General features: G+C 68.4%; 2 protein-coding genes across 2 annotated transcripts; both read right to left on the bottom strand.

The window, feature by feature from the left end:
* Positions 1–717: 717 nt before the first annotated feature.
* On the bottom strand, positions 718–5,604 carry SHMT2 (serine hydroxymethyltransferase 2). Its single transcript, XM_074565074.1, has 12 exons — positions 5,247–5,604; positions 4,029–4,226; positions 3,839–3,918; positions 3,411–3,611; positions 3,246–3,327; positions 2,909–3,031; positions 2,645–2,784; positions 2,281–2,446; positions 2,106–2,205; positions 1,693–1,848; positions 1,322–1,429; positions 718–1,164 (listed from the first exon to the last, which is right to left on the bottom strand). The coding sequence occupies exons 1-12, from the start codon at positions 5,478–5,480 to the stop codon at positions 1,037–1,039; spliced, it is 1,716 nt and encodes a 571-aa protein (XP_074421175.1). The 5' UTR covers positions 5,481–5,604; the 3' UTR covers positions 718–1,036.
* A 716-nt stretch (positions 5,605–6,320) lies between these two features.
* Positions 6,321–19,750, bottom strand: NXPH4 (neurexophilin 4). Its single transcript, XM_074565075.1, has 2 exons — positions 19,620–19,750; positions 6,321–7,227 (listed from the first exon to the last, which is right to left on the bottom strand). Exons 1-2 carry the CDS (start codon positions 19,665–19,667, stop codon positions 6,460–6,462), a joined length of 816 nt encoding a protein of 271 aa, XP_074421176.1. The 5' UTR covers positions 19,668–19,750; the 3' UTR covers positions 6,321–6,459.
* Positions 19,751–21,127: the final 1,377 nt, after the last annotated feature.

Below are 21,127 nucleotides of genomic sequence, written 5' to 3'. Positions count from 1 at the left end.
CCCCCGCCCGCCAGGGAAGGCTGGGGTGGGGGCTCACGTCCCGCTGGAAGCGGCAGTTCATGGCCCCTGGGTGCCGCGTTTCCGCTCTCCCACGCTCCAGGGGCTGCCCAGGGACCCCCCGGTCCCATCCCAGCCCCTCTGGAGAGGGAAAGAGCCAGGGGGGGCGGAGGGGGTCACACGCACACATGTGGGCATGTGGACGCACGTGTGTGTCCTGCACGCGTGGGCAGCCCGGCCCCCCCCCCCGGGCTACATGCCATGGGGCACGGCCTGGCCTTTACCAGCGGCGGGGAGTCCTGCCCGGCGCTGTTTGGTTTGGCCGAGGCCACGGCGGAGGATTCACGGCCAGGAGACAGGGAGGAGAGCACCGGGAAAGCGGGACGTGCTGGGGAGCAGGCGGCCGCCCCCGCCAGGGCTGGGCCGGGGGGAGCAAGGGGACAAAGGGGCTCACTGGCGGCTCTGCACCCGCAGCAGCAGGACAGGATGGGGGGCGAGGGGGCAGCCTGGGCTACTGCCCCCCGCCACTCCCGGCTGGCTCTGGGGCTCAGTGTAACCCCCCCCCCGCAACCCTCAGAGCCCGCAGGGTGAAGCGCAGCGTGGGGAACACTGCAGCAGGACCGTGGGCAGGGGGACGGGGGGGTCCAGCCCCCACATCCACCCACAACGCGCTGGCGTGGTGCCGAGACCTCTCCCGCCCCAGCTCAGCACCCAGACACCTCCAGGCAGGCAGGCTGGGCCCCTGCTTTTATTAGCGACCCCCCCTCCCCCTAGAAAAGTGCAAGACTTTCTTGGACAGAGGGGACGAGGCTGCAGCAAGGACTGGTCCCTCCCCCCCATCAGGGTCTCGGGGGGGTCTCTGTACCCTAACACTGAGCGCAGGATGGGGTGGGCTGCCCCCCACCCCGGGGGGGAAGCGCCCAATCCCAAAGGTGCTGGCTGGGGGGGGCGAAGGGGAGTGGGGAATGCAGAGGGTGGTGTTAAGCCTCCCCTTGCCCCCAGGTTGTCCCAGCCTGGCAGGAGGGGCGAGAGCCCCCGCTCAGTGGTCGCTGAAGCCAGGCATGGGGAAGGCACGAGCAAAGGTCTCCACGCGCTGGCGCAGGTCGGCCAAGCGGCGCTGCGTCTCCGCGTCCCGCAGCAGGAAGGTCTTGAACTCCTGGAGCTTACCTGGGGGCGGAGGGGGGGCTAGTGAGGGGGGGGATGACACACCCGGGCGAGGCGGGAGGCTGGCACCAGCTCGGGACACAGTCCCCGCACCCCAAAGGAGAGGTGGCGAGTGGGAGCCCGGCAGGGGGGAGACTGGGGCCCCCGCTCACACACTCACTGGTTTTGCTCTTGACGTCCAGGGCCAGCGCGATGCCCTCGTCGATGAAAGCCACCACCTTCTGGAAATCCTCCTCGCGGAACTGGCGGGAAGTCAGGGCGGGGGCACCTGGGGGACGGAGCCCATCAGTGCCGGGAGACGCTCGGGGGCACCATCCACAGAGGCCAGACCCACCAAGGGGCTCCCCAAGTCCCAGCCCCCATGGGGTCCGTGCCCCTCCTGACACATAAACTGGCTCCAACTCCCCCCGTGGAGCCCTCAGAGAGGGGTCAGAGGGGGGACGCCCTGGGGTGAAAGCCTAGGCACCCACCCCCCAGGGAAGGGGCTGGATGGAGGCAGGAAGACCCCCCCGAGCAGGGCCCATCCCTCACCCAGGCGCAGCCCCCCTGGCGTGAGCGCGCTCTTGTCCCCCGGGCACGTGTTCTTGTTGGCAGTGATGGAGACGAGCTCCAGCACCCGCTCAGCCCGCGCGCCGTCCATGCCCTTGGGCCGCAGGTCCACCAGCACCAGGTGGTTGTCGGTGCCACCTGGGGAGCAAGGGAAAGGGGTGAGGAGCGACGGCCAGCCCTGAGCACCCCCAGCCCCCCTCTCCCTCTCCTGTTCCGCTGTGCTGCCCAGTGCCGCCTCCCAAGCCCGGTTCTGCCCTGCACCCCCTCCTCTGCCCCCCAACCCACCCGCGCTCCCCACTGCTGCCTAGTGGTACCGACACCCAGTGGTGCCACTTTGTGACCTACCGCAGCCCCGTCCCTCCTTGTCCCCAAAAGCACAGGGAAGGAGGCATTACCTGACACCAGGGTGTACCCGCGCTGCAGCAGGGCCTGTGCCATGGCTTTGGCGTTCTTCAGCACCTGCTGGCAGTACTGGCGGAAAGCTGGCGAGCTGGCCTGGCCGGGGGGGAGACCACGTCAGCGTGGGGCCCGCGTCGCCCCCAGCTCCGAGCCCACTGCCCCGGCACAGACCTGTTTGAGGGCCACAGCCACGGCAGCGATGGCATGGTTGTGGGGCCCCCCTTGCAGGGAGGGGAAGACGGCAAAGTTGACCCTGTCCTCCAGGTCGTAGAGGGTCTCCTTGCCCGTCTTCTTGTCTACCGAGCGCACGCCTTTGCGGTAGAAGATGAGTCCTGACCTGCGGCGAGAAAGAGCTGGCACTGCTCTTCCCGCTGTCACCCCACGGCAGAGGCTTGGCCCCCTGAACCACGGGGCAGTGCCAACACCGCTGCCACCCTCCGGGGGGTCCCTCCTGCTCAGCTCTGCCCCAGAGCCTGGGCTCCCCTGCCACAGGCAGGCATCCTCCCGGGGAGAGGGCGGCAGGATGCAGCCTCACCTGGCGCCACGCAGGGTCTTGTGCGTGGTGCTGGTTACCACATCCGCGTGCTCGAAGGGCGAAGGGATGGCCTTGGCTGCCACCAGCCCACTGATGTGCGCCATGTCCGCCAGCAGGTACGCCTTCACCTCCTCGCACACCTGGGGACGCGGGGAGTCACGGGCCATCCCTGTCCCCACGGCCATGAGTGGGGCTGTGACTGCCCTCGAGCTGCTGCAGGCACGAGAGCTCCCGTCACCCGGGACGGAGCCCACAGCCCTGTACCTTCTTCATACGAGCGTAGTCGATGAGGCGGGCGTAGGCGCTGGTGCCAGCGATGATGAGACGAGGACGGAAAAGCCGCGCCGTCACCTCCAGCTGGTCGTAGTCGATCAGCCCCGTGGCTGGCTGCGAGGGACAGACAGACACCCAGCTCTGAGTGCCGCAGTTCAGTTGAACCACAGGCAGCTCCCAAGCACCCCATGGCGCTGGGACGCGGCTGGGACGCAGGGAGGGTAGGGCAGGGGATGGCAGAGCAGCTCGGGCACCCAAGGGGCACTGCCAGGATCAACAGCTTGGCCAAACCCCCCCTTGCCCCAGGAACCTGCCCCCCTCGGCTCACATCAAGTTTGTAGGGCATCGACTCGAAGAAGATGGACGTTGCCGAGATTCTCTTGATGTCCGACATGTACCCATGTGTGAGGCTGCAGGGGAAGGCAGAGGCGCGGGATCAGGCTGGGCCCCCCAGGAGGCAGCAGGCTCTGGGCTGCCAAACCCCGCTACGTACTGGCCCCCATCGGGCAGGTCCAGCCCCATCAGGCGGTCGTGGGGCTGCAGCAGCGCTGTGTAGGCGGCGAAGTTGGCTGGAGACCCAGAGTAGGGCTGAACGTTGACGCCCCAGCAGGCAGGATCCAGGTCAAACGCCTCCAGAGCCCGCTGCTCACACAGCAGCTCGATCTGGTCTACCACCTCGGCCCCCCCGTAGTACCTGGAGGAGAAGGGAGGCAGTTATGGGGGGCCTTCCCCCCGTTAGCCCCACAACCTCCCACCCTGCCCTACAGGAGACCTCGGTGGAGAGAACAGCCTCCCCTCGGACGCACCCGCTCCTGCCCCAGGGCTTCTCTTAACCTTTCCTGCAGCTGAATCACGGCTGCGGGAGGACCCCTGATGCTACTGGTGCCCTCCTACCCCTCCAAGCCTGCCCCCCCCCTTTACCTCTTGCCAGGGTACCCCTCCGAGTACTTGTTGTTGAGGCAGGAGCCCAGGGCTTCCAGTGCCGCCCGGCTGCAGAAATTCTGGGGGCGGGGAAAAGAGGGGTCAGAGATGGGGCAGCAGCTCTCCCACCTGAGCAGGGGGTCCCCCAGGACCGTCACCCACTCCCTGCTCCAAGCACCCCGTATCCCACCTCAGAGGCGATGAGCTCCAGCCCCCGGCACTGCCGGTCCTTCTCCTTCTGCACCAGGGTCCACATCTCGGGGTCGCTCTCGGCCAGACTCTCCTGCCCCGTCCAGCTGGGCACGTGCCCCGTGGCAGCCGCTGCAGCGGTGCCGTGCTGCGCCCGCTGGCTGCCGGTGGCCACCAGGCCACCACATCGCTGCAGGGCCTGCGCAGGAGAGGCGGGGGGGCTGACAGGCTGTGACCCCGCACAGGCAGGTGCCTGGGCCCCTTACCCTCAAAACACCCCTGGAACTGCAGGTGACAGCACCAGGCTCTGTCTCCAGCCACCGGTGCCACCCCCCCAGGGTGAACACACGGGGACCCCCGAGGTCCCCACAAGGCACACGGGGATGCCTCCCTCCCCTCCCACGGTCTCCCGGGCCCACAGCTGGGGCAGAAGCATCTCACCGCCGGTGTCGGAGCAGCGGTGACGGCAGCGGGTGCAGAGCACGTGCGCCACAGACGGACCCTCGCCCACCCCACGGGGGGACCCCCGCAGCACCACCCCCCCCCCGCAGCACCGTGCACAACGGGGGGGGCCCCTGCTGCTCCCCTCCTCCCGAGGTCCCGGAGGGGTAACCGTGTGTCCCCCCGCTTCGCCCCGACGGCGGTGCCCGGTGCCGGGTGATGTAACCGCCGCCGCGCCATTGCATCACCCGCGGTCGCCGGGCAGAGGCCAAGGCCGGCGGCGGCGGTGGTTGCCCCGGTGCGGAGACTTTGGGATGGACACAAAGTCCGCGGGGGCGGCGGCCGGGCCGGGGGTGCCGCTGCCCGGCCCGGGGGGGAGGCGGGTGGGAACCGGGACCGGGAGCTGCTGCCCCCGACACCCGCCGGGCAGCCCCCGGCTGCAAAGGAGCGCTGGGGCGGGCGGGGACCGGGAGAAACGGGTACGCAGGGAGCGACCCCCTGGGCACGGGGATCCCCCCCCGCGGGTACCCGGACCCCCCCCGAGCACCGGGACCCCCCGAGAACACCAGAACACTCCAGGGACCGGGACACCCTGCGGACTCGAGGACCTCTACGGGCACTGGGGTTCCCTCCGGTACCGGGAGCCCCCCGGGTACCGCGGCTCCCTGCGGGCACCGGCGCTCCCCGGGCACTGGGGCTCCCCGGGCACCGGCACATCCCCCGGGCATCGGGACCCCTCCAGGGGCACCGGGACCCCCCTCCCAGCTCCGCGACTCACCCTGCCCAGGCGGAGCGGCCACATCGCACCGGGCGCTGCAGGACGCTCCCGGTCCCCGTCCCGCTCCTGGTCCCGTCCCGGCCACGCCCCCCGCCGCCGCGCGCGCCGCCGGGTGGGGCGGGGCCACGGGGGCTGCCGGCACCGCGGGGGCCGACGGGAAACTGGCGGTCCAGCACCCCCCGCCCCCTCCTCAACCGGGGGCACCCCGGTCCCGGCGCCGTACGCACCCCCCATCCCTGCCCCCCCCCCCTCCCATCCCGGGGGCAGCGGGCGGTGGGTACGTGGTCAGCACACTCCACCGCTCTTCTTTTTCAATGTTTTTTCTTTATTTTCCACTTTTTTTTTCTATTTTAATTTTCTTAAAAAAATATGAAGAAGCCCCTGCCCAGAGACAGGGTGAGGTCAAGCCCCCACAGCAAGGGCCCTGCCGGCTCGGGGACAGGGACCCCCAGGTCCCTGCCCCTGGCGTGGCACTTCTTCACGGCATGGCGGGGGGGGGGTGGGTGAGGGGGGGCAGCACCGAGGGGGGGGGCGGGGGGGCGCAAGTCTGGGTGAGGGGCGGCGAGGCTGGGCAGGCTTCTCCCGAGGGGAGAGTGGGCTCCATGGGGCACCCGGGACTTGGTTTGATGCCCCAGTGCTGCCGCAGCCTGGGAGGGGCCGATGGGGGGGCTCCAAAATCCGCGGGCGGGTGCCCTCGGACACGCACAGGCTGGTGCGGGCACACACGTGTCCGCACGCAGAGGCGTGCACATCTCCCACGGCTGTGGAACACAGCCCCCCCCCAACACAGCGCCCCCCCCCACTGCTTGGGGTGACGCCTGAGCTCCCCCCGGCACCGGGACCCGCCGGAGCGTGGCAAAGTCCCCCCCCGTGCCCACCCCGCAGGTGCCAGGCGCCCAGCCGGTGCCGTCGCATGGGGCTGTCCCCCCCGACTCACCCACACGCTCCCGGGGACCCCGGCCCAGCCTGCGGCCCCCACCCAGCCGCAGGGACTGAGCGTGGCCATGCGGTGGGCACGGGACCCCCCCACGCCAGCCGCGCCCCAGGTGGGGTGGCCCTGGCCCTACTCCCACGCCCCGGGGAGGTGCTGCAGCGATGGGGGGGGGGGTGGTACGGGGGTGATGTGGGGCACTGTGCAGCCGGGACGGGGTGCGGGAGCCCCCGGCCCCCATCTGCCCCCAGCTCCGGCGCCCGCCGCCCCTTCCTGCGGCCGTCAGCCAAAGTAGGGGTTGTCGTGCTGGAAGTTGTAGTCGGGGCAGACCTTCTGGACCAGCTTGTAGTCGATGCTGAGGAAGGAGATGAAGATGCAGATGACCTTGAAGGGCTTGGCGCAGAGCCAGGCGGCGTGGCTCTGCGTGTGCTCGGTGAAGCACACCTTGGAGGGGTCGTACAGGCAGGGCTTGTTCTTCCGCGCCCGGTTGGTCTTCTCGTACTCCACGTGGCAGTTGAGGGCCTTGGCCGGGCGCCCCTCGGGCAGGGTGCTCTGCTGGGGGGGCGGGCGGGGGAGCGGCGGGGGGGCTGGCACCAGCACCTCGAAGCCCACCGCCTTGGAGGGGGGCACGATGCTGACCGAGACGTTTCCCAGGCTGGAGGAGTTGTGGCGGAAGTAGACGCTGAAGGTCCCGTTGATGTGGTCGACGATCTTCCCCGTCACCAGCAGGCTGAACTTCAGCGTCTTGATGTTGAAGTAGAAGTCACCCCAGCCAAAGATCTTCTTGGTGCGGCCGGACTTGAGCGAGGGCTTGCGGCGGGCACGGGGGCTCGGCAGCTCCCCGGCCGTCTGGTTCTTCTGCCAGTCCCAGGGGCTCCGGGCATCGCCCAAGGGTGTCCCCGTGCCCCGGGGGGGCTCAGCCGGAATCAGCCGCCTGGGGTCAAGCATTGGGGGCTTCAAGGCGCCGTAGGGGACATCCTTGAGGAGGCCAGAGGTGCCCAGCTCCAGGTACCCCAGGGTCTTGGCGATGTGACCCCCGGCACACACCGTCTGGGGGAAAGAGGGCAGAGCCTGTACGAGCTGTGCCTGCCACCCCCTTGCTCATCATCCTGCCTGTCCCCATGCACCCTTTCGTGTCTGTGTACCCCTCCTGCACCCTTCCTGTGGCCGTGCACCCCTCCAGCACCATACCCCTCGGTCCACCATGCCCCCAGCCATGCCCAGAGCCAAGCGTGGCTGCACCCTGCCCGTGCCACCCCCACGCCCTGCTCATCCCTGCACAGGGCTGTCCCCGACACCCCGGGAGCCAGGGCTGCTTCTGCAGCATCACCCACGGCCCGGCGACGGGAAGAAGCAGGACACCGGACAATTCATGACTGCCTGCCCCACCGCAGCTGCGGCCCATTAAAACGCAGGGGGCTGGGGGGCAGCAGCGTGTACGGAGAGGGGGAGGCACGAGAGCCCCCCGCCGCCTGCCAGGAAAGCCTAATTGTATTACCCACTGCCTCTGATCTGCAGCTGAAATTACAGAGACCCCCGCCAGGCTGCACGGCAGCCGCTCCGCCCTCCAGGATAATTGCACCGGGCAGACGCGGCAGAGGAGTGGGGTGCGTTGTGTGCGGGGGGGCACACGAGGAATGGGCAGGGACCCATTGCTCTGCCGGGAGGTGGAGGGGGGCTGGCATCACTTTCTGCATTCCAGCAAGGGAGGGAATTTGCAATAAAAGCAGAAAAGATGGGCAGCGGAGGGGAGGAAAACGCCTGACAGCCGCAAGGTCCCTGCACCGTCATGGGGACACCACCATGTCCAACACAGAGCCAGGAGCGCTTCGCAAGGGCTCTCCCAGGGTGAGGAGAGGCAGCTCCTCTCCCAGTGGGGTAAATCGAGGCAGGGGGCTGCGATGGAGACCAGCTGCCTGGTCTCTCCCACCTGGGTGAGCTGTGAGCCCCGTTAAGGAGGCGCTGATGGGCACAGGCACCCCAGGACCCTCTGGAGATGCCAGTGCCAGGGTGTCACGCAGCAGCTCCCAGACACACCGGTCGAGAAAGGGACCCCGCACACTGAGGGGGCTGGGACACGCCTCCCGCCAGCGCCAGCAGGGATGGGACCACAGTGTCCCCTTCCTGAGGTTCCCCACAGCCATCGCTCTGCCCGTCTGGCTGCCGGGACCAACATCGCGTGGCTCAGCAGCGATGAGCAGAGCCAGCTGGCACCTCTTCAGCCCTGGGACCCCGTCTCTGACGTGTCCCATGTCCCTCTCTTGCCCGAGCCTGCCTACCCCCCCCTTTCCCCATCCCTCAGCCTGGCTGCTCCTGGCTCCACACCCCGGTGCCTGGCGTGCCCCTGCCTGCCCTGCCAGCTGCTCCCGGCGCGCAGGATGCTGCTCCGTCAGCCCCGGCCTCGTCAATCACTGTCGCCCGTGAGCTGGCAGGTGCTCAGGCTGCTCTGGCAGTTTTTTTGCTCTGGACGACCTGTTTCCCGAGGGGGACGCAGGGAGGAGGGAGCGGGGAAGGAGGGCGGCGAGCAGAGGCGCCAGCTGGAAGCGCCTGGGGGGAGAATAGGGGGGCTGTGTCCCCCATAGGAAACTGAGGCACGCCTCAGCGCTGAGTCCGAGCCAGTGGGGCTGGAAGCAGGGCAGGAGGGGCTGGGGCTGGCTCCTGCCTGCCATCGCTGGGTCCTCATCCTGGCACCAGCTGCCCTGCAGCGCTGTCAGCACGGCTCGATGTCGTTTCCCCCTCGGAGCGCCATGTGCTCTTCCCATGCCCCCCACCAGAGACGGGTGAGCCCCCCGGGCCCCCTCCTCCGCGGCCAGGCAGGTCTGCATGCGGGGACCAGTCCCTGCTGGGCACCCACCAGGGCTGGAACAGCACCGGGGGGGCTGCCCCGGCCACGGGCCCCCTCTTGCCCCGCTCCTCTCCAGCTGCCGAGCCGGAGCCTCCGGCCAGGCTGCGCGCTGCTGTCTGCAGGATCTATCGCCTTATCCCTGTAATGCTGCCTGTGCTGGGCTGAGCCTGTAAATCTGCTCTGGCGGATGCTCGCTCCGCTCAGGCAGCCAGGGCTGCTGCCGGTACCGGCCATTCTGCCCCAGGAACCCGCAGCTCCGGGCAGGGCTGCCCGGCCCCGGGTCTGTGGGCAGGGGAGGAGGATTTGCGGGGTCTCAGCCCGGCCCAGAGCAGGGGGACAAGGGGCTGTGCAGTGGGAAGCTGCAGCTGAGCATCCCCGCAGCCCCCCGCCCCGCTCTGGCCGTCCCCTGGCTCCCGCCCCAATCTCTCTTTGAGTGCGGCTGCTGCCTTCGCCCTTATCTATATTTCAACGCAGCTTCAAAGCCGGGTGCCTTCACCAGGCAGCGAGAGAGGGAGCGAGCGCGGCAGGACCGAGAGATGGAGAGATAAACGGGGGAGGGGGAGAAGGGCAGCCCCCCAGCACCCCCCCTCCGGCCAGGAGAGCGGCTTTTGCAGGGGGAGACAACGACAGCGGCCCCAGCGAGACCTCTGCTCCCCCTGCGCCCCACCTACGGCCCACCAACAATCCCACTCATACATATTCATCACCCAGGAGCCCCCCGCGTCCACCCTGGGGAGGCAGTGGCCCTCCCTCACCCCGGGACAAGCACAGGCAGGCGAGGGGCACCGGGAACCCCGCAGCTGGAAGGGGAGCCCCCAGAACCCACCCACAGAGACTGCAGCCCACGGGGGAACACGCGCACACGAGCACACGCTGCCCAAGCCCCCACCAGCCCAGGAAAGATTTCTGGAGGTTTCTGAGCTCTGCGCTGGCTTTCCATCTCAGCCAGGGTTGAGCGCCAGGACGGCGGGTTCCCCCCAGCAGTGCTCCATGCGCCACCCCAGCCTTCCTCCCTCTGCCTCAGTTTCCTTTTCCAATTCACCCCCCTTCCATCAGCCCCTGCTAGCGGTGAGGGGGATGCAGTGGAGATGGGGATGCGATGGGGGTGGGAAGGGGAACGGATGCAGACAGAGATGCAGTAGGGACAGGGAAGTGACAGGGACAAGCAGGCAGTGGGGAGTGGACGCCATGGGGATGGGCATGTACCGGGGAAGGGGATGCTCACAGCAGCCCCCTGCGTTACTGGGGGCTGCAGGTCCCCAGGCCAGGCTCAGGCAGGAGGACGGGTCAGGGGGAACCAGGGGCTGTGGGGCAGGGGCAGGGCTGGGCTCTCCCTGGGGAAAGAGGCGCCGTCCCTGCAGGGAGAGCGGTGCCCCCCAGCCCCTCAGGGCGAGGGGCCAGGCTGGCAGCCTCCCCCCTCCCCGGGAGCCGCTGGGGGAGCGGGGGATGAAAGGGAATTGCAGAGCAGGGCAGCGACTGCCGATGCGGCCAGGGCTATCGATTGCAGCGGGAGCGCGGTCTGGGGCTGTGGGGGGTGTGGGGGAGACCCTCCCCAGCCGAGCCCCTGCTGCAGCCCTGGGAGGACGGCTTCCCCTGGCTGGCCGGGGGTCTCGGAGCCTGCGGAGAAGGGGCACGGTGGAGCGGGGCCACGTCAAGCCTCTTCCACGACAGCGCTGAGGGGAGCCAAGGTCACCCCCCTGCACCCTGCCAGCGCTGTCGGCATTCAGGGCAGGTCCCACTCACACCTCGTCTTAAATATTCATGTTTCTGCTTGTGAGCGGTTGGGGTGCAGCACGCACACGTGTGCACGTGAACCTCTCGGACACGCTCCATGGGTGTCCGTGGGGGTCCCAGCGCCGCCTGGCCCCGCTCGGGTGTGCGCGGAGCCCCCTCCCTCCACGGCCGCACAGGGATGTGTCCCCTGTGCCAGCGGGGGGCCATGCCCGGCTCCGAGGCATGCTGGGCTCCGGCTGCCATGCACCACTCACGTGTGTTTCAGTACCATTCGACCAACCATTCACGCTTGGTTTTTACTGTGACACATGCAGGCGCTGCTGCATCCACGCATCACCCCGAGACAATGGTGTACGGTTTTGCTGCTCTCAAGCCCCTTTTGCACTTTTTCGGGTGCACGGGGGGCTGTGCAGGGCTGCCGTGCATCCGCAGGCACCCGTGTGTCACTCCGCGTGTGCACCAGCAGCCAAGCAAGGATGCAGGAAGGGCTGGGGGTGGTTGCGGAGGGATCGGGAAGGCTCTCGGTGCCGGCATCAATTTGGCTTGTCAGGACCGGCAGTGATGACCACTCACATCCCATTTGCTGGCGGTACCGAGCGCCGTCAGCTGCTCCCCTGAGACCTACGGTCACCTTGGCGGAGGGGAGCGGATCAGTGCAGGGAGGGGCGGGTGGATCCGCTGCCCCAGCGCGGGCTGCGGTGAGCTCCCAGCGCCCCGAGAACAGGGCTGTGGCTGATGGGTGCCATCTCAAGGCAAACCAGCCCCTGCCTGAGCCAGGACAGCCCTCACCAAAGGTCCTGTCCCCACATCCAGCCTGTCCCCTGCACCTGTCCCCGAGCCATCCCCGCGCCTTGGTGGGGGTCGGTGGCAAAGCTGGCGCCGATCTGCTGATCGGGGTCTCCAGCTCTCCCTGTGGGCGCGGGGTCAAGCCGGCCTCTCCCCTGTCACCCCGCTGCCTTCGTTAGTGCAAGGAGATTAATTGGAGGTGGTGAGCGACAATCCCCGTGGGCCCGCTCCCCCCGGCGCAGCACAGCCCGGGGCGGTGTGGCATTTCCAAAGGTTAGCAGCAAACAAGGTGCCTCTGACAGCTCCCATTTATCTCTCCGGCGCCGCGCGGGTGCTAATGCGGTGGCAGGGTGACGCGGTGCGGCGGTGGGCTCTGCTGGGCTGCGGGGAGGGACCCGAGCACACACCCGAGCGTGCAACACGCGTCCAAACGACTGCGCGTGGGTGCGCGCGTGGGGCACGCATGCCCCCCGTGTGCACACCCTCGGGGGCCAGCAGGCGCGCACCAAGATCGCCCAGCGCCAACCCGGCCCGGTGCGCACCTGCAGCAAGCGTGCAGGTGGATGCAACAAATGCCTGCGGTTGCTTCTGTCCGCACGCTCTGCTCTGCGTGCAGCTGTGTGCACAAACGTCCTGCACGTCCCTGCAAGGGTGTCTGTGCGCGTACACGCGCAGTTACACGCGCACACATGAAGCGAGGTGGCCCTGCCTGTGTGCCCTTGCCGGGGAGCCTCTGCTCCTCGGCATCTCTGCGCACCCTGGGACGATCGTGCTCGTGCGCAGCAGCCCCAGCACGTGTCGGGGTACGGCCATGCCCCTGCCCCGCGGGGCGCCAGCGTGCCGCGCCGCCTCAGCCAGCGCAGACGGGGCCGGCGAGCGGTGGGCTGCCGATGAAAGTCCCCGTGAGGCGAATCTGCGGTCGTGACCCCTTGGTGCCAGGGCAATGAATTAACCTGCTGGGGGGCAGCCCTGGGCTGGGTCCCAGGTGCTGGCGGAGCTGGGGAGCGCCCGGGGGCCGCCGACCAGAAGCGCAAGGTGAGTCCAGCAGAGGACCCCCAGCGCCAGGATGGGCAAACTCCCAGCGCCAGCATGTCCTCGGTGGGGACAGAGCCCAGACGAGCTCCCCAGAGCCAAAACCCAGCCCTGGGTCATTCCAGCACCGCGGAGCTGCCGGCACCCATCCTGCACGCACTGCCCACGGCAGGAGCCGCACCAGGGTCCTGCTCCTGGGGACGCCGCTGCCTGAAGTGACCCTCGCACAAGGGCTGGCGTCACCTCGTGCGGGAGCACGACCTGCGCAGGGCCGGGAGAAATCGGCTTCCCACAGACGCGTTTGCCTTCACCCCCTAAACAGACACCTCGCTCCTTGCAGACGGAAAAAATATGCAAATGCTGCGGCTTTATTAACGCGCTCGGCACGCTCTGGCTAATAAATATTTCATAGCCCGAGTAGGACTTTTTTTTCCCTCCTTCTTCGTTCTTTCGTTTTGGTTCCTTTTCCCTGTCACTCGTTTCCTGCCTTTTCTTTTCTCAGCCGTTGTTTTATTTATTTATTACTTTTAAGGGCTTCATGGTGAGACAGGAGCTGGTAGGTGGCTGGGGGGGGGGGAGCAGGGAAAAATGTACATCCCCAGTCTCTCCCCCCACGGGTGAAAAAGAAAAGTGCTGTTAAGAGCAAAGGAAAAAAATATAATAGAAGGGAGGAGACGGCACCAGGCAAAGGATTCAGGGCTTGTGTGACTCATTGGACTCAAGGAAGAAAAGGGAATGAATGAGAAAATGAGGAGATAAACGGAGCGGGAAGGGGGAGAGGGGTGTGCAGGCGGATGTGCACAAGCCAGCGGCGAGGGGACACGGGGGCGGCGGGAGGGATGGGGACGTGCAGCTGATGGGCTCGGAGGAAACTGAATCCCACTCGCCCAGGCGGCGCGTGGCCAGCGTCCCCCGGAGCAGCCGGAGCCCAGCCTGCCTGGAACGCCTGGCTTGGCTCAGCTGGCGGCCCTGGCACCGCATGGGGTGGGGGGTCAGCGGGGAGTCGGGGGGGCTGCTCCCTTCCCGCACGGTGCCGGGGCCGCGGCCCCCCCGGCTGAGACCCCTCACGCTCAGGCGCAGGCAGGGGCGGGCAGCTGACGCAGGCGGCGTGTGGGGAAACAGAGGCAGCGCCGGCAGGGACCGTTCCCAGGTCGCTCCCGCATCCCCGGCAGCGACGGGTGCCCAGCCAGGACGCCCGCGTTCCCCCGCCTCGGCCCTTGTGGCTCTGCCTCAGTTTCCCCGCAGTGGAGGGGGCTGCAGGGCGCCCCCCACCCCTCCAGCGCTGCCCGGCTCTTTGGCAGGTGAGGTTTTTCCGGGGGGTGCAGAGAGGTGGCAGCTCCCCTGAGCCCCCCCTAAACCAGAGGGACCCCAGGCCCCCAGGGACGCAGCCCCCCACCTTCTGCACAGCTGCCTCTCCTCCCCCCCAGCCCACCCCCACCCCCTCGCCTCACCGTTTCACTTTATTATTGCAATAAATGTAGCCATAAAAGTGGCAGGTATCGGCGTGCGAGGAGATCGCTTCTCCTGAGCTATGGAAATGTAATTTCGAGTGTGCCCGGGAAATTTTATAAGATTGTATCAGGCGGGATCATAAATTGCATTTCCAGCCCCCTCTCCCCCCTGCACCACACGCCCCCCCCCCCCCCCCACCTCCCCGATGAGACATGGCCGGTGTGAAGGTCACCGCGGAGAGGGGCGAATGCGGGGCTGTCCCCTCAACAGGGACCCCGTCCCCGTGCCCCCCCCAGCACTGCACCTCCCCGTCTCCTCCCCGGCACATTCCCAGGTCCAGCCAGGGTTCATTCTCCCCAGAAGAAGGAAGGGAGGAGCAGCATCAGGGACATGTCTGTCCCCCGCATCCCCCCCAGCAGCAGAGGCCAATTAACCCCCCCCAGAGACCCAGGGGACCCTCAAGGGCATCGCTGGGGCCGCAGCTCCTCTGGGGCTGCACCCTCCCGGGGTCACGAGGACTGTGCCCCCCTGCAGCGGCTCCTGCCAGGAGCAGGGGACGAGGGGTCCTTGCAGCCCACCGGCCCCTGGGAGTCCCTCGTGACCCCCGGGGGCCGGATTCAGCCCCGTTTCGCAGGCACCGCCCTGCCCAGGCCCCCACACCCAGGCAGGCGCAGCGGCGTAAAGCATCGCCCCGCTCGCTGAGGACGGAGGCTCCGCTGCCCGGTGCTGGGGGGACAAGAGGAGAAATGAGAGGGTCTTTGCCCACCCTGACACCCGCCGCGGCCAGCCCAGCTGCTGGGACAGTGACAAGGGCCAGACAGGGCTGGTGGCACCGGGCCAGCCCCGCTCCCAGCAACAGGCTCCAGTGGGGATTTATTTGGGGAGGGGAAAATGAATCCCCCCGCGAGCGCAGGGCCCTGCAGGCTCTTCGCAGCCGACGGTTTCTGCAGGCTGGGCGCTCATTTCCACAATGACTTTCCTTTTGCAACAGCGATCAGGAAAAAAGGCGGAGAGGGGGGGAACACGGGCACAGGGACGTGATTATTTCTTTAGCAGCAATCCAAGCGGCTGGAGAGGAAGCTTCATCTTTCCTGGGCCATTTACCTTCAGCACCCGAGCGCGAAGGCTGAGCCAGGCAGCTCTTCAGAGATGCTGGAGCTTGGCCAGGGCAAGTGGGGGGGCGGGGGGAGGCTTCGGCTACCAGGGTCTCAGCACGGCATCGCCCACTGTTGGGCCACCAGTGGCCAGGACTGTGGATGCAGGGAAGGCGGGGGGGGGGGGGGGGGGGACAAAAGTCATTAATCTGGGAGTGTTAATTGGCGTGGGTGCGATTAGCAGCGGGGCACTGTGGCAGGGGGAAGCGCGCGCTTCGCCGGCTGCCTCGTGTCCCAGCCCGGGCCACCCCCTCCCAGCCCCCCCACCGGTACCTGGCAGAAAACTGGCAATTAAAAACAAGAGAGGGGGGGAAAAAGCAATAAAGCAGGCCCCGGATTTCAGCCAGAACAACACGGCGGAAGAGCAGGAGTGGGTCTGGCTGGGGGGCACCCCTGGGTGCCCCCCCTACCCCGCCGTGGCCCCCCCCCCTCGGCGGGAGGCTGAGCTGCGCCACGCTCCAGGCTCCAGCCTTATTGAATCTCCCAGCTCGGGGTGCAAAGGGCACCACAGGGAAGAGTTATTAAAAAAAGGGAAATGAGTCGCTTGGAAACCTTCTTTCAGAATAACAGTGTGTGTTTGTTTGGCGATAGATTAGCTCAGCCATGCTGAGCACACAGCGCCCGCCGCAGCCGCGCTCCGCTCGGGAGACCCGCAGGAGCCGGGAGAGGGGGGACACTCGGAGCTGCTGCCCCCGCCCCAGCGGGTGCCGTCCGGGCACCATCCTGCTGGGGCTGCTCCCTGCAGCTCTGCCCCCCGAGGGACCCCTGCCCAGACAGGGGCTTGCAGGGCTGTGCCACCACCCAAACCCCATTTCCCCTCCCCTGGCCCCAAATGGGGTACACGTCTCTGAGCCATGAAAGGGTTAAACTCTCCCCGTTAATGGAAGCTGGGGGTGGGGAATAGGGGTGTCCTTGCACCAAAAGGGCTGGCAGCATCTGCTTAAGAGTGAAGCCATCTGTCAGCCAACAGCCCAGCGGACGGAGGTGCGACAGCTCCTGGGTGACAGCAAGGGAAAGGGAAGGAAGCCGGTGAGTTTCCTGGAGGTTGGTGTCCCATGCCACCAGCCTCCTGCTGGCACGGCCACCGGCACCGCAAGGCAGGATTTTCCTGGAAGGGTTAATCCAGGAAAGAAAAACCTGCCAGCAACACTCCAGGTGCTTTGCAGACACCCGTTCTCTCACCTCCTCCCCCAGGAAGGAGGGAAACCGAGGCACGGTGTGGGGAGGCAGGTTCCTGCAAAGGCGCAGGCTGGCAATGGGGACAGAGCAGGGGTGAGGAACGACCCTCGGGGTCCTGGCTCCAGCCCCACTGCTGCACCGAGCCACCACACCCCGCTCTCCATCCCGGCTGCACCCTGGTCACTCCTGCCTGCTCCGGGGCGGTGGCACGCCGCCCTCTGCCACCGCTGGCTCTTTTTCAGCACCTGGTGTGGATCATGCCATCACCCAGGCATCGGGGACCGCAGGGCCAAGGCTGGCACCCGCTTCCTGGGAAGGCCAGGAGGTTCCTCTCTGCAAAATCACAGCCGCCCTCTGAGCCCAAGGACCCTGCGGGAAGTGCCCAGGCACCTGCCCCGGACGGGGGTCTCTCCCACTGCCTCTGGGTGCACCTGGGGGACTGGACGGGACCCAAACCAGTGGGAAGCCAGGCCAGCCCTCCTCTGAGGGACCCCCAAGATTTAATGCTCAACGCCCAGAAAAAAAACATCTAACGCATAAACATAAAGCTGAGGACGGCTGAGGCAGGGAGATCACCTGCAGGCAGCACTGGGCAGCATCTCCCCCACCTGCCCAAGCGCTGCCACCCCCAGCCGGGGCGCAGGGACGGGGAAGGCAAATCCCAGGTGGCAGCAGCCAGGAAGGGCGGGGGGCCGGGGGAGGTGATGTGCACCCCATGGCAGGGACAGGCACCCGCTGGGCTGGGAGAGCTTGTCCATCCCAGCAGGGAGACGTGCACCCAGCAGGAACAATCAGCAAACATGCAGCACGGCGGGGAGGCACCCTGGGGTCTGTCCTTCCCGCGGCGGGAACGCGCCCACAAACACACACCCGGAGGCGAACGCTCCCACTGTACCCCAGGTGCTCGCTCCAGGGGGGGCAGCCACATCTGCCTCTTCGCCCATTGCTCCCACCACAGCCCCAGCGGGACGTGGTACTGGGGAGCCTGGGTCCAGTGCGGCAACCTGGGACAGGGCTGCTGCCTCCTGTCCCCCATGAGGGGGGCCAGAAAAGTTCCTCCCCAGCAGGCCCAGAGGACCGAGGGGCAGGAACAGCTCCATTTCCCCTCCCCTGTGCGGACCCCGGCCCCCCCTGTAACCTGTGCCCACGCCAGGACGCCCCAGGCCCCCTGACTGGCCCCGGCCCCACACCGCCGAGGGGTGGGGGCTCCCTCCCCTGCCAGCACCGCCGGGGTTATTCCCCACCCACGCAGCAGGAGGCTCTGGCACCCACTTGCCCACCCCGTGCCCCGGGATGGTCCCGCTCCCCCCGGCTGTGAGCCCCCTCCTCGCCCCCCAGTGCTGCTGCCTTTGCTGGGGTGGGGGGGGGGACGGGACGGGACGACACACACAGGGGCAGCGCCCTGTGCCTGATTTCATCAAAACAAAACCATTTGTCTTGAAGCAGCTCCAGCACCGACAGATGCTCTGCGTTAGATGGACACGGGGAGGGGGGGGGGGGGGTCACGCAGAGCCACCCCCACACACAGACACACGCGCACACACACGCATCTATCCGTCTATACACACCGAGCGAGCGCGCCACAGAGAGACAAGTTGCAAGAGCCTTCGCCTGGAGGGTAGGGTTGTGCGGGGGGGGCGGGGGGTCCCTGATGTGCATCCAATTCCCGAGAGGGAATTGACTCGTTTGATTTTATTCATGAAACACAGAAAGTAAAAATGGAGTGTCAGGAAATCAGATCTGCTGGGTGATGAGCCCGGCCCCCCCGGCAGGGCTGGGGGGGGGACGGGGGACAAATCACCCCCATTCATGACCACCACAGACACCAGTGCCAGTTGCAGCTGTAGCCCCCAAACCCGGCGGCTCTGGCTGGGGGGCGAAAAGCCTCGCTGGGCTCCAAGAGGAGGTGGCAGAGAGGGGACGCACGGGGGTGAGTGGCCATGGGAAACATTTAGTATCTGGGACCGGGGGACATCACGGGGAGGGCTCTGCGGGTGTGGGGGGGGTGTCTCTGCATCAGCAGCCTCTCCCCAGCCGCCAGCGACAGGCAAAGGGGCAGGAACAGGCAAAGCCCCCCCACCCGCCTCGGCAAAGCCAAGCCCAAATCCCTGGGGTAAATCCGCCGACCCCCCCGGCTGGGAGCCCCCACGGGGGACATGGTGGGGACGGAGGTGGGGGGGAGATGCCCCCCCCGGCAGAGGTGAAGGCCCTGCGGGGGCTGGAGCTGAGCCCGCACCAAGTCAGGACAGAGATGAGGCGTCGCCTCTGCAGGTGGTTTCAGCGCTCGCCCCCCCGGCGGGGCCGGGAGCCTCCGTCGCCCCAGCCCGGGGTGCAGCTGGGCACCCCCGCGCCCCCCGGCCGGTGGGGGGGGGTCTCACCCGCCCCCCCCGCAGGTGTGCTGCAGGTGCGGGCTGCGGGACAAGTGCACCCCCCCCCCCCCCCCCGCAGAGCCCCCCCCCCCCGAGGGCCCGACCCGCCCACGCGCGGCCGCCCCCACGCTCACGCGCGGCTCCGTCTCGCGCGTATCGCTGTCCCCCCCCCGCACCTGCCAGACGGCGCCTTCCGCGCCCTGCAACGGAGCGGGGGGGAGGGGGGGGGCTGCTGGCAGCCGGGGGGGGCTGTACGGGGGCTGCCCCGGCGGCCGGACCCGCCGCTTCTCCCCCCGGCGCCCCCGGCCCCCAACTCCGCCCGGTGTCCGAGCGCGGGGCCCCGCACCCCCGCGCCGAGTGCGGGACAGCCCCGAGCCCGCTCCAACTTGGGGCGAGCAGGACCCCCCCCCATTCCCCCGCGCTGTGCAATCCCTGCCCGGTGCCCCCCCCCCCCCCCCCCGCCACACAACTCTCCCATTCACCTCCCTGCAAACGTCCCCACCCCGGGACTGACCGACCCCCTCCTCAGGATGGCACGACCCCCCCACGACTGTCCGCTGTCTCCGTGACTGCCCGAGCCCCCGCGCGACCGCACGCCCCCCCCCAAACTGCCCGTCTCCCCAGTAGCCGCACGCCCCCCCCTCCCCCCCCCACTGCACGACCTCCCCCCTCGCCAGGACTGCACGTCCCCCCCCTCCGCCGCGGAAAGGCACAGACCCCCCCCGGAATCGTACCATCCTCACAATAACTGCACGAAACACCCTCCCCCCCCCCGCAACTGCGACCCCCGCCGGTAATTACACCCCCCCCCGGGAACCGCGCACCCCCCCGGCGGCAGCGGCAACTTTGCCGCCCGCGGGCGGGGCGCGCCCGGTGTGTCCCCCCCGGTACCTGCAGCAGCAGCCAGGGCCCGAGCAGGGGCAGGCGGCGGCGGAGCATCGCGGGGCTCCGCGGGGCTCCCGGGCTGGCGGGAGCGCGGCGGGGCGGGCGCGGGAGGCGGCGGCCAGGGGAGGCAGGAAGAAAGTTGGAGACTTGCTGGGGCCGGGCGGCGCCTCCGCGGCGCCCCGCCAATCCCGGCCCGCCGCCCCCGCGGGGGGGGGCACCGGGCGGCGGGCACCGGGCGGCGGCGGCGGGGGCGGCTCCGGGGGGCGCCCCGGGGACTTCGCACCCAGCGCCTGCCCGCGCCCCGGGGCGCCCCCCCGGGCCGGCCCAGGGCCTGGGGAGGGGCGGGAGCGGGGGCCGACCCCCTTCTGCCGGGAGGCCGCCGGTCCTGTCCCCCTCTCCCGGCAGAGCCCCACACCCCGGGATGCCCCTGGTCCTGGCCCCCCTCTCCCCGGTTACCCCAGCCCCCCGGGGCGCCACCGGTCCTGTCCCCCTCTCCCGGCAGACCCCCGCACCCCGGGATCCCCCCAGTCCTGCTCCTGTCCGAGGGGATGTGCTTGCACCGAGGGGGGAACAGTCCTGCCCACCTCCATCCTGCCCTGGAGAGGGGAGAGGGTCCCGTGATGCTGCCCCCCCAAATACTCCAGCAGAGAAGGGGGACAGCAGGGTGGCCCCCCAGGCCCTGCGCACACACCACGGGCGCCCGCACATGGGCACCGCTGCCTTGCACACCCTGGAGCGTGCAAACACCCGCAGCACATGCACTGCGCTCAGGCTGGACATGCAACCTGCGTCGCCTGCATGTACACACGTGTGCGCACACGCGTGTGCTCGTCCTTCCAGCCCGGTGCCGGCCCCCTCAGAGGGGTCTGCCAGGTGTTCTCATCCCCCCCCAGCTCAGCGGGGATCCCGCCCCAGCACTATCACTTTATTGGTATTGCTATTATTGTTGCTGTTATTACTATTATTATCTACTCGCCTTTCCCGGGAAGCTGCCAGCAGGGGCTTTGGTATCAGCAGGGCTGGGGGCAAGCACAGGATGGGGGGAGCATTGCAGAACCGCGCGGACGTGTGGAGACAGAATGAATAAAAGGTAAAGGAGAAATAAGCAACGGAAAGGGAGAAGGAGAGAAATGAAGGGAAACGGGAGAGAAAGGAAAAGGAAAGGAGAGGGCAGTGCCGGTGCGGAGCGAGGGGATCGAGGAGTCCTGGCACCGTGGGGCTGCAGGGTCCCAGCCAGCCCCACAGCAGCCCCACACGGTCCCCACGGCAGCCCCGGGCAGTGTCGCTGGGGACAGTGCCCCTGGGCAGTGTCCCTGCCCAGCCAGGACCCCCAACAATCCCCCCAGGGACCCAAGCGCCGGCTCCCCCCAGTGCTGCAGTTTCCCCGTTGACCCGGGGGGGGGAAGGGATGGGGGACGCCGAACCCGGGCCAGGGGCTGCGGGGGGCCAACCCCTCCAGACCCGCTACCCCGCACGGCCGGGGGGCCTCGCCCCACATCGCCAGAGCCAACCCC

Source organism: Larus michahellis, chromosome 22, assembly GCF_964199755.1.
Source record: "Larus michahellis chromosome 22, bLarMic1.1, whole genome shotgun sequence".
Classification (NCBI taxonomy): Eukaryota; Metazoa; Chordata; class Aves; order Charadriiformes; family Laridae; genus Larus; species Larus michahellis.
The sequence above is the reverse complement of the archived record's forward strand: the minus strand, read 5'-3'. Positions and strand labels throughout refer to the sequence as shown.